General features: G+C 37.8%; 1 protein-coding gene across 3 annotated transcripts in view; it reads left to right on the top strand.

The window, feature by feature from the left end:
- The window catches only part of LOC311167878 (E3 SUMO-protein ligase ZNF451), a gene marked incomplete at both ends in the record, with an annotated part of 78528 nt that overhangs the window by 37534 nt on the left and 28052 nt on the right, over nt 1–12942 (top strand). For all 3 annotated transcript variants that reach the window (XM_084229033.1, XM_084229032.1, XM_084229031.1), the window contains one exon: nt 12020–12167. In XM_084229033.1, coding sequence (XP_084085159.1) covers nt 12020–12167 — 148 coding nt within the window. The remainder of the gene's footprint in view (nt 1–12019; nt 12168–12942) is intronic.

Raw genomic sequence — 12942 nt, 5'->3', positions numbered from 1 at the left:
TTCAGAGAAGTTTCTTTTTAGCTCTTCTGCCCATTTTTTGACTGGGTTATTTTCTTTGTTGTGGTTGAGTCTCATCAGCTCTTTGCAGATTTTTGTGATCAGTCTGTTATCATTAGTGTTGGGTGCAAAAATGTTCTCCCAGTCGGTGGGGTTTCTCTTTGTTTTTGTTATTGTCTCTTTTGCTGTGCAGAAGCTCTTTAATTTGATGTAGTCCCAGCTGTTTATCTTTGCCTTCACTATCACTGCTTTGGGTGATGTATCTGTAAAGATGTCTTTAATGTGCAAATCACGTAGTGTTTCGCCTATATTTCCTTCTATATATTTTATGGTTTCAGGTCTTATGTCTAGTTCTTTAATCCATTTTGAGTTGATTTTTGTGTATGGTGTGAGGTAGTGGTCAAGCTTCATTCTTTTGCATGTAGCGACCCAGTTTTCCCAGCACCATTTATTGAACAAACTTTCTTTGCTCCAATGCATAGTCTTTGCTCCTTTGTCAAAGATTAGTTGACCATAAATCTGTGGGTTTATTTCTGGATTTTCTATTCGATTCCATTGGTCTGTATGTCTGTTCATGTTCCAATACCATGCAGTTTTGATGATTATGACTTTGTAGTATAGTTTGAAGTCTGGGAGTGTGATGCCTCCATTCCCTTCTTTCTTTTTCGGGAGAGCTTTGGCAATTCGGGGTTTTTTGTGATTCCATATGAATTTCATCAATAATTGTTCTATTTCTTTGAAGAATGACATTGAAATTTTGATTGGAATAGCATTGAATCTGTATATTGCTTTTGGTAGGATGGCCATTTTAATAATGTTTATTCTTCCAATCCATGAGCAGGGGATGTCTTTCCATTTCTTTGTGTCTTCTATTTCTTTTAACAGTGTTTTATAGTTTTCTTTGTATAGGTCCTTTACCTCTTTTGTTAGATTTATTCCCAAATATTTGATTTTTTTTGTTTCAATGACAAGGGATGGTTTTTTTGATTTCTTCTTCTTCAGATTTATTGTTTGTGTATAGGAAGGCTACTGACTTTTGCGTGTTGATTTTGTATCCTGCCACTTTACTGAACTGATTGATGAGTTGAATTAGCTTTTCTGTGGAGTTTTTGGGGTTCTCTATGTATAATATCATATCGTCTGCAAATAGTGATAGTTTGACTTCTTCTTTTCCTATTTGGATTCCTTGGATGTCTTTCTCTTGTCTTATTGCCCTGGCTAGGACTTCCAGTATTATATTGAAAAGCAGTGGTGAGAGTGGACATCCTTGTCTTGTTCCAGATCTTAATGGAATTGCTTTCAGCTTTTCACCATTGAGAATAATACTGGCTGTTGGCTTGTCATAGATGGCCTTTATGATATTGAGGTATGTTCCTTGTATCCCAAGAATTTCAAGGGCTTTTATCATGAATGGGTGTTGCACTTTGTCGAAAGCTTTCTCAGCATCTATTGATATTATCATATGTTTTTTTATATTTCTTTTTGTTGATGTGTTGGATAACGATTGATTTTCGGATGTTAGACCATCCTTGTGTCCCTGGAATGAATCCTACTTGGTCGTGGTGAATTATCTTATGGATACATTGTTGGATTCTGATAGCTAAAATTTTGTTGAGGATTTTTGCATGAGTGTTCATTAGGGAGATTGGCCTGTAGTTTTCCTTTTTTGTGTTGTCCTTATTTGGTTTTGGTATTAGTGTAATGTTGGCTTCATAGAACGTGTTCGGTATTGTCTCTTCCTTCTCAATTTTTTGGAAGAGTTTGTGAAGGATAGGCACCAATTCATCTCTGAATGTTTGGTAGAATTCGTTTATAAATCCATCAGGTCCTGCCTGGGCTTTTGTTTTTCGGGAGGTTTTTTATTACCATTTCAATTTCGCTGCTTGTAATTGGTCTGTTTAGGTGTTCTATTTCTTCTTTATCTAGCTTTGGGTGATTGTAGAGTTGTAGGAATTTGTCCATCTCCTCTAGATTGTTGAACTTGTTTCCATACAACTCTTCATAGTAGTTACTGATTATTCTTTTTATTTCTGCTGTGTCCGTTGTGATTTCTCCTCTTTCATTTCTGATCCTGTTTATTTGTGCTTTCTCCCTTTTTTCCTTTGTGAGCCTGGCTAGGGGTTTGTCTATTTTATTGATTTTTTCGAAGAACCAGCTCTTGGTTTCATTAATCTTTTGGATTGTTTTTTTAGTTTCAATTTCATTTATTTCTGCTTTGGTTTTTATTATTTCTTTTCTTCTACTGGTTTTGGGGTTTTTTTGTTGTTCTTTTTCTAGATCTTTGAGCTTCGAGATCAGGTTGTTTCTTTGAGTTCTTTCTTGTTTCTTGATATGAGCTTCTATTGCTATATATTTTCCTCTTATTACTGCTTTTGTTGCTTCCCATATATTTAGGATATTGGTGTCCTCCTTGTCATTCAATTCAAAGAATTTTTTAATTTCCTCTTTGATCTCCTCATTAGTCCAGTTGTCTTCCAGTAGTGTGGTTTTTAGTCTCCATGAGGTAGGAAAGTTCCTTACCTTCTTTTTATGGTTTATTTCTAGCTTGATGCCTTCATGGTCAGAAAAGATGGTTGGTATGATTTCAATCTTGGTGTATCTGTTGATGTTTGTCTTGTGCCCCAGTATGTGATCGATCTTGGAGAATGATCCGTGTGCGCTTGAGAAAAATGTGTACTCCGTTTTTGGGGGGTTTAGTGTTCTATAGATGTCTGTTAAGCCCAAATGCTCTAGTTCCTTATTTAGAGCTTTAGTTTCTTTACTTATTTTTTGTCTTGTTGATCTGTCCATTGTTGATAGTGGTGTGTTGAAGTCTCCCACTACATATGTGTTTTCTCTGATGTCTGTGTTCAGAGATAACAACAGTTGTCTGATATATTTTGGTGCTCCTTCGTTTGGTGAGTATATGTTAATTAGTGTTATTTCTTCTTAAAGTATTGTCCCTTTGATCATAATGTAGTGACCGTTGGGATCCCTTTTTATTTTTTTGAGTTTGAAATCTGTTTTATCTGATATAAGTATAGCTAGCTGTTCCTGCTTTCTTTTTTGATCCATTTGCTTGTAGGATTGTTTTCCGTCCTTTAACTTTGAGTCTATTTTTATCTTTTGTAGCTAAATGTGTTTCCTGGAGACAGCAAAAGGTTGGGTTTTGTTTCTTAATCCAGGCTGCAACTCTGTGTCTTTTTATTGAAGAGTTTAGTCCATTTACATTTAGGGTTAATATTGATATGTTAGCATCTGTATTTGTCATTGTGTTTGTCTTTCCTTTGATTTTATTTATTCTTTTAATATCTTTTTTTTTCCTTGCCTTCTTTCGTTGTTATTCGTCCCTCTGAGTTTCTGGCTTTAGGATTCCTTGTAGTATTTTTTGGAGTGGGGGTTTATTGGTAATGAAGTTCCATAGTTTCTGTTTGTCTGGGAAGGTCCTTATTCTTTCTTCATATAGGAAGGAAAGCTTTGCGGGATAGAGTATTCTTGGTTGACATCTGTTTTCTTGGAGTCTGTTGACTATGTCCCTCCACTCTCTCCTTGCCTGTAGTGTTTCTTCAGAGAAGTCTGATGTCAGCCTGATTGGTTTTCCTTTGAATGTTATTTGTTTCTTCCCTCCTGTCAGCTTCATTATTTTTTCCTTGTCCTGGATTCTTGGGAGCTTCACTATTATGTGTCTTGCTGTATTTTTCCTTTCATCATGGAAGTTTGGTGTTCTTCTTGCTTCTTGTATATCAATTTTCAGCTCCTTCACATTTGGGAAGTTCTCTTCAATTATCTTCTGGAATATTTTCTCTGTTCCTACATCTCTCTCCTCTCCTTCTGGTATTCCTATAACTCTTACATTTCCTTTCCTCATGGTGTCCGATAGTTCCCGAAGTCTTTCTTCATTCTTTTTCCTTCGTACTTCTCTTTCCTTTTCTGTTTTGGTTCTTTTTATTTCTGTGTCTTCAAGAGAACTTATTCGTTCTTCCATTTCATCTATTCTGCTTTCATTGCTTTTCCCAGAATTCTTTAGTCCTTCCATTAATTCTTTGATCTCCTGCATTTCTTTTACTTCCCTCTTTAGGGACTCAATTTCATTCTTCTGATCGTTGATTATTTTTCCCTTATCATTGTTTTCCTTTATGAGTTCTGTCATTTTTTTAATCATGGCAATTTTAAATTCTCTTTCTGGAAGGCTCAGAAGTTCTTCCAAGTTACTGTCGTTGCAATCTGGGGGGCTGGTTTTCTTTTTGTGGTGTGCTTCTTCCCTGAGGAGTTGCTATGTTGCGTGTGGTTCTTCTACTCCCTACTGTCTGTTTTCTAATTTGCCGTATGCGTTGGGACACTGTGTTGCTGGGACTGGCCGGCATCTTGGGTGAGCTTCTCTGCTCCCCTCTGGCTCCTCCGGGAGCCATCTGTCAGTTTCAAGCAGTCTTTACTGAAGAAAGGTCCCTGTTCTAAAATGCTGATGTGGGGACACACTCCCCTGTGCTCCTGGTCTGCCCCGGCGGTGGGTTCCCTCTCCCCCTCTAGGCTTGGACTGCAGGCCAGAGGTGTTCTGGTGTGGGCGAACTTCCCCGGCTCACCTCTGGCTCCTGAGGGAGCCTTCTGCAGGCAGTCTTTACTGAAGAAATGTCCTTGTTCTAAAATGGCGATGCGGGACACACTCCCTGCGTGTCCAGTCTCAGGCACACTCTTCTGCGCGCCTGGTCTGCCCCGGCTTTGGGTACTCGCTCCCCCTGTGGGCTCAGACTACTGGTCGGCAGGGGCCTGGCGTGGGCTAACTTCCCAGCTGGCCACTGGCTCCTCCAGGAGCCTCTGCTGGTTTCAACTCGCTAGGTGGCGCCAGAGATCTCTCCTAGAGCCCTCAGGGAGCTGTTTTTTTTTTTTTTTTTCACCTCGTGGGACAGGAAACAGAGCGGGAATGGTAGGGTAAACCTCAACGGCTTTGGGGTGCTGTGTCTGCCTTGTGCCCCACCGTTGTGGAGAACCCACGCCCCGAATTTTGTGCCCCGGATCTCAGTTCCAAAGCCCTCAGGTCCAGGACGCGGGCTGTAGCCCAGTTCAGTGTCCACAGAATGGCGTCTTTTGCACCCCGCTCCCTTGCCTGGGTGCCTGGTTTCTGGATACTCAGTGAGGGTCTTCGCGCGTGTCTCCCTGCAAGCCTAGGTGGCAGGCGCGGGGTCCTGGGCAGCCGGGATCCCAATCCGCGTTTGATTTTCAGCCGCGCTGCTTTTCGGCACGATCCCGATCCCGATCCGCGTTTGCTTTTCCGTGCAAGCGTACCGGGCGGCCTGGGGCTGTGTGCTGGTCCTGGCCTCCTCCTGGGGGGCGGGGTCTCTGTTTAATGGTGCCTGGAGCTCACCTCCGCAGCGAATCCTGCAGGGTTCTCTGCAGCTCCCATTCACAGGGTGTGGTGGCTGAAATAGTTCCTTTCCACTCACAGTCCCGCTTGCTGCGTAGTTTGTTCTTGTTGGTCATTTTGGTTTGTTTTTTCCCTTCCTCTCTGCTGGTCGGAGAGTGCCGACTCTATGGGTGGGGGAGGGGAGCAGGGTTCTGCGTTTTTCTCCCTTCTGGTCCTCTTTTATGGCTACTTTCTTCTTTGGGCAGTTTGCTGGAGTCATCCGTTTATCCTCCGTGTCCCAGTTCTCACTGGGACCTGCCGCTTTTCCTCCCTATTAACTTTTTTTAATGGGAGATCTTACTCGCAGTGTCTCCTCGCTGCCATGTTGCTCCGCCCTCCCCCTTAAATCTTTTGACTTGGGCACATGCAATATCCTGAAACCTGGCGCTGCACTGGAGAAGCAAGTGAATGAATTGGCACCTAGGATGGAGGGTACACTGTTCCAGAGCTGTAGGAGTGGGTGTGCAGAATAAGGATTACTGACTTAAGCCTAAGTCTCAACATAAAACAGCTGGAACCTGAATGACAGGGAGAAGCAGGTGAGAGCACCTGAGTCTTTTGATAGACAAGGCTACAACCGGAAGCCCAAGCTGACATATGCAAAATACCTGCCACCTGCCTCCCTCTCCACAGGTCTAAAAACCAAAACAAACTCTTGAATAAACTAGAGGTCAGGCACCTCTCAATAACAAAATAAAGCTCTGTGCTGGAAAAGCAAGGAGCACAACTCCTGGCCTGTGACCCAGTATCAACCAACCTGTGCCCAGCACTGCATCTAAAATGTTTTAAAATGACCTGGAGTGGAAGCGGACATGAAACTAAGAGAAGCTAATTTGGAGGAGCTGGCCTAGAGGAGAGGATCATTGTGGATCTATATCATATAACTTTGGTACCCACAGCACAGTAGGAATTTTGAATTTCTGAATTTGCTGGAGGCGATCCTTTGGTGCCTTACTACCCCATTCTACTTTTCTAGACCTATTACCTTTTGCTGGTACTAGTCATCAGGTTACTTCAACAGGTACAAAGACAATAGTCTGAAAATATGTCCCTATTCAGCCCAAAAAATATTTAAAATGAGACAGAAATACACATTACAAATACCAGAGGGGGGGAAAAAAAAAAAAAAACCCTGAGAGGAGGTCCAACTCAAGAACACTGCAGAACGTGACAAAAGAGCAGTTCAAGGTAACAGTCCTGATGCTTATGGAACTCAAGAAGAATAAATGAAAAAAAAAAAACAGAAATAACATACCTAAGAAACACTCTAGCGATTTTTAAAAAAGTGTATTTGGGGTCTCCTTAGTGGCTCAAGGGGTCAGGACACAGACTATGGAGCTGTCCACAGCCACCGAAACACGAGTTCAATCCCTGGCCAGGGACGTGACCCACGTGGCGCAGCAGACCTCTTTTGTCTTGTCCACTGCTCCCCTTAACAGTGTATTTCAGTCAGTCCGCCTGTTCTGTTACCCACTCTGTCTCTGGTGAATCCTGTCACCCCCACCCCACCTCTGACCTATAACCCAGTTCTTGTATGCACAAATAAATACATCTTTAAACAAAGATGTAATTGCACAGCCTTCAACAGTGGACACACAGAAGCAATGGAGAAAATTGAGGTCAAAAACACAAAATTGGAGAACACACAAATAGAACAATGCAGAGGAAAAAAGTTAAAAAGAAGATACTATAGGAGTCCTTTGGGACAACTTAAAGAGAAATAACATCCACATCATGGGGGTTTTAACAGAAGAGAAGAAAATTTATTTAAGGAAAAAATTACTGAAAATCATCTCAACCTGGGGAAAAAAACAGTATTACCCAGCAGGTACAAAAGCTGCAATAAACAAATAAAAACCAGACCACACACCAGGACACATTATAATAAAGCTATTGACAGGGGAAGAATATGAAAAAACATCAAGAAAAAAAGGCAACCTCTAAGGGTACACCAGTCAAACTTTTCAGTAGAAACGTTAACAAACACAGAGAAACTAGAAATATTTAAAGTACTTAAAGAAAAAGACTTCTAGCCCAGCAGAATTAACACTCAAGACAGAAGGAAGAATAAGGAGATTTACTGAAAAGCAAAAACTAAAAGAATTTTATTGATCCCAAGTCACACATGAATGAAATTCTAATGTGGTTGTATAGCTCAGAACAATGAATATAGAGGCAACAGATACCTAAATCACAGTAGCATGAAAGAGCAAAAAGGAAGAACAAAGTAACACTGTGGCCTAACAGAGTAAGTCAGAGACCAGATGGTCCATTGGGCCACACAAATAGCTCATTACATACTAACCTCAGTAGAACCCTCCAATAAGAATTAATAGAAGTAACATATAAGACAATAAAAATGGAATTTAAGTAAAATGTAACTAGTAGCCCTCAGAAAAGAAGACAAAACAAAACATAACAAAATGGGAAGGAGAAAACATGTCTTAGTACTCACCTTATAAATGGTCTGAATTCACTAGCTAAAAGATAGAATGGCTGAATGAATTTCCAGACAGCATCCAACTTTAATGTTGTTTCCAAGAAACTCACTTTATCAACAAAAGCAAGCACAGACTTGAAGTTAAAAGCAGGAGGCAGTTATATAAGCAAATGGCAACCAAAAAAAAATGTGTAACAGATATATCTGATAAAATAGATTTTCAGTTAAGAAAGGTAATAAGCAATAGTGACAAGCAGTATATTATGATTAAATGTCTAAATAACACATAAGTAAATATGTATCAAATGAGGGAGTACCAAGATACATAAGGTAGTAACAGAATTTGCAATATTAATAACAATACTAGGAAATTTTAATACCCCAATTACAACAATGGACAGATCAACAAGACAAAGAATAAATAAGGAAATAATGTGAAAACAAATAGGAAATCAAGTTAAAAGCTATACTATATAGTTAAAATAGCATCTACAGTCACTGTACACCAAAAACACTGCGAGACAGTTTTTTCAAGTCTGCATGGAACATTCTCAAGAATAGGTCATGTCTTGGGACACAGGTCCTTTGTCAATAAAATTGCAAAGATTGAAATTTTATATGGTATTCTGTCTGAACACATATCCATAGTTAGAAATAAACTATAAGAAAAAAAAACAGGAAAAACTATGAACATATGGGAACTAAACAACATGCTACTTAATAACTTGGATAAAAGAAAAAATCAAAGCAGAAATGAAAAAATACCTTGAGATAAATAGAAATGATACAAGATACCACAATCGATGTGAAGCACCAAAAGCAGTTTTAAGATGGTAGATTATTACAAGATAGGCCAAGCAGTTTTAAGATGGTAGATTATTACAAGATAGGCCAAGTGAGAAAAATCCCAAATATACAATATAATACCACTCCTAAAGCAACTCAAAAAAAAAGAAACAGGACCTCCCCTTGTGGCGCAGCGGTTGAGCACTGGGCTGTGAAGCTGCCCGCAGCTTCTGCAGCGCCGGTTCGATCCCCGGCCCTCGGCGAGGGTCCCACATGGTGCGACAGACTTCTCCTGCCATGCCCACTACTCTCCTCAGCAGTGTATTTCGTCAGTCTGCCTGTTCTGTTCCCTGCTCTGGCTCTGGTGAATTCTCTCACCTTCCTGCACTTCTGACTGTACCCAGTGCTTGTATAAATAAATAAATAAATTTAAGAAAAAAGAAGCAAGACCCAAAGTTAGTAGACGGAAGGAAATAATAAAAATAAAGTGGAAGCAAATAAAGTTGAGATCAAAAGGAGTATATACAAAATCAGTGAAATTCATTTTTTGAGAGCTCATTCTTTGAGAAAATAAACAAAAATACATAAACCTCTAAACTAACAACAACAAAAGGATTAATAAGCAGAGTCATAGATGTAATAGATTTCTTCAGCACAGAAATACAAAAGATCATAACGTACTATGAAAAACTATATGCCAATAAACTCAAAAACCTTGAGAAAATGGAAAAATCTCAAGATCAATAAACACATGAACTGAGCAAATTGATCACAAGCATGGAAATTAAAATAGTGATAAAATATATCTTTCAAGTAACAAAAGCCCAGGACTGGGATGGCTTTACAAATACATTTTATCAAACCATTATAGAACTAATGTCTGTCTTGCTGAAATTGTTTTTAAAAATACAAGAAGGAGTTCTCCCTAATACATTTTATGATGCCAACATTACCATAATACTCAAACCAGACAAAGATCACAATAAAAGAAAATTATAGGCCAATATCCCTGATGGACATCAATGCAAAAATCTTCAACAAAATGCTAACAAATCTAATTCAATGGTTTATCAAGATTATATACCATAAGGACTTATCTCAGGATGCAAGAATGATGTTTAGTATATGTAAATCCATTACTGTAATGCATCTTATCAACAAAAATGAAGATAACAATCATCAATAGATGCAGAGAACCATTTGCTAAAAACTGAAGGCTTTACCCTTAAGCTCAGGGAAAAAAGTAAGGTTGCCCATTATCACTACTTCTTTTTTAATTAGTTCTAAAGGTTTTTGGCCAGAGCTTTCAGACAAAAACAGGAACTGAAGGGAAACCAAGTCAGAAAAGAAGTTAAACTATCACTATTTACAGATTATATATGTAGAAAGTCCTGAAGACTATCAAAAAGTTATTAGAACAATAAATACAGCCAAGTGACAAGTTACAAATTAACATACAAAATCATAATACTTTTATATACAAAAAAAAAGCAAACAAAGTCAAGAAGAAAAAACCTCCACTTATCATTGCTTCAAAAAGAATGAAGTACCTCAGAATTTATGTACATGCCAGCACCTAATCTATAATAAAGCCATTATGACCATGAAATGGGGAAAGGACAGTCTCATCAATAAATGGTGCTGGGACTGTTGAAAAGCCACACATAAAAGAATGAAATAAGTTACTTGCTAACCCTGTACACAAAAATAAACCCTCATAAGTGGATTAAAGATTTACATGTAAGACCTGCAACAGTAAAATACATAGAAAAAAACACTGGTGATACGTTCCATGTTATCAGTGATAAAGATATTTTTTGGTGTCTTTACCCCCTGACAAGGGAGTTAAAAACAAATTAAACAGTTGGGATTAATTCAAGTTAAAAAGCTAGGCAGTGAAAATATATATAAATTATTAAGAGGACACCCTGTTGAATGGGGAGAAAATACATAGTATATAACTAATAATGGACTGATACCCAAAATATATTAAAAACTCATGCAATTTGACAATGAAAAAAATAGACAACCCCATTAATAAATGGGCAGCAGACATGAGTAGACAGTTCACTGAAGAGAATATCCAGGAGGTCCAATGACATGTGAGAATGACACATAATAAAAAGACCTCCAGCAAGTGTTGGAGAGGATGCATGCAGAGGAAAAGGAATTCTATTAACACTATGGTGAGAATGTAAACTGGTGCAACCATTATGGAAAAGTCTGGATTTACCTTAAAAAACTAAAAATACTATATCTCTCAGTAATGCATTTATGCAAAGAATAGAAACAACATAAAACCCCACATGTCCCATGTTCATAAGAAGCATTATCTATAATGGATAGATAATGGAAGCAACCTACATGTCCATCAATTGGACCAAAAGATGTGGTGTATCACACAATGGGGTATTATAAAGTCATAACAAAGGATGAAATGCAGACATTTTCAGCGAAATGGATGGAGTTTGAGAGTTAATATATAGTAAAGTAAGTTAGAATGATAAAAGAAACTGAACGTTTACATAGAATGATAAGAGAAACTAATAATGTGACCCACTTTAAAAAACCAGTGGACATTTATGAACTTCATGAGAACTCTGAGGTTAAAAGGGAGGAGGAGGGGTAAGGACAAGGAGATATAAAGGACAATGGGTGGGAAAAAAATATATATCACAGGTAGAAAAGTTAAAGGAATAATCCAAACCAGATTGTTAACAGAGCCTAATAGCATTGGCAAGGGCAGAGATTTTGCTTTTTAGTTTCTACACTACAGTTTTAATTTATGTTAACACCAAAAGATGTAAAGGGACAGAATGGGATGAATAGAAAGGCGATAACAGAACTAAAGTTTCTTTGTATTCTGTAAATTTGTTGACATCTACATTACTTGATGTCCTGGTTAAAACTGATTTATTAGTAACTGGATTCTTCAGAAAGCATTACTTTCATTCTCTTCACCTATCTGTTCTTCTCACTCCATCAGTTGCATTGCTTAACATAATTTCCACAGAACCCAGATTCTCTGTAATACAGCTAAATTTTATGATGTGTTTAAGATAGCTAAAAGAGAAAATAAGAATTAGAAGAAGAAATACTTGCCAGCTTTTATAAAAGAAAAAGAATTTTTGTGGAGTAACTGATTTTTCTAATGCATTTGATCTTTTACATTTTTTGGCTGTGAAAGTTAAGGAAACTTTTTTTCTCAAGAGACTGCTACTTAAGGTAAAGGCCTTTTCTTGTCTTAACTAGTTTTAGGTTATTAACTTTTCTAAGAATGGTTTTAAACAATTATAGTTGGGGCCACCAAGTTCAGTATAATATTAATAATTCTTATTGTTTTGTCATAATATTGACTACTAGTACAGAGGACAAGTATCTAAAATGGGAATTTAAGAATTTATATTCCAATGATGCAGGACTCAAAACAAGTACAATTAGTGGAACAAAAAGCTCATTCCGAAGAGGAGGTCAAATGTGGATGTCTGGAAAGACAATGTCATGTCCCATAATGCACTGCAATAAAGAATTTGATAATGGGCACCTTCTTTTAGGACATTTGAAGAGGTAAGTGTGACCTTCAGAATAGTAGATGCCAAAGATCAAATGAGTTGTAAAGTGATTTCATAAAATGAAAGTATGATGCATCTCTACCTTTGTGAGTTTTGCTTTATATTCTAAACTCATACTGTTTTATGCTGTTATGGCAGTTATTTCTAATTTACATTTCTTAGGTTTCCTAGAAGGCTTGAAGAAGTCAGATTTTTCTAGTGACATCCTGTCACTAAAAGCTTGTAGCCTTTAAGTATATATTTCTTTCCAATATATCTCATAAATTCTGAACAGACTTTTTGCATTGATATGCAGCTGGGTCAGTTTTGGAGAAACAAGTGCATAAATGCAAATTTAAGAGACACAAAAGCACTTATAGATAATTGGTCTAGCTTAACGAAAGCTAATATGGCATTACAAAATAAATGCTAAAGGTAAACCAATTGTAGGAAAATTAATAGTAAATAACTATTCTAATTATTTAACCAATCTTATTAATTTACTGAAATTTTGAATAGTCAAATTTGAGAAAACAGACATTAAGGGACCTCAGTGTTAAAGGCATTAAACATTCCTATCTGCACAATCTCCCCTTCTAATTGTTTAACGATGGGAATTGAGAGTTTAGGGTACTAAACCATTATCTTTTTCAAGTCTCTTACCCTACTTAATAATCTTTACTAGGAGAGTCTTCTAAAGAGAACTTAAGTGTTCTACAGATACCTGGGTAGCATATACTGTATCTTAACAATTTTAAAAAATCTCTGAGGACGTTTAAAGTGGCACAAAT

This window comes from Talpa europaea (assembly GCF_964194135.1).
Source record: "Talpa europaea genome assembly, chromosome: 2".
In the NCBI taxonomy this organism is placed as follows: domain Eukaryota; kingdom Metazoa; phylum Chordata; class Mammalia; order Eulipotyphla; family Talpidae; genus Talpa; species Talpa europaea.
Note: the sequence above shows the minus strand (reverse complement) of the source record. Positions and strands in the feature narration are given on the sequence as shown.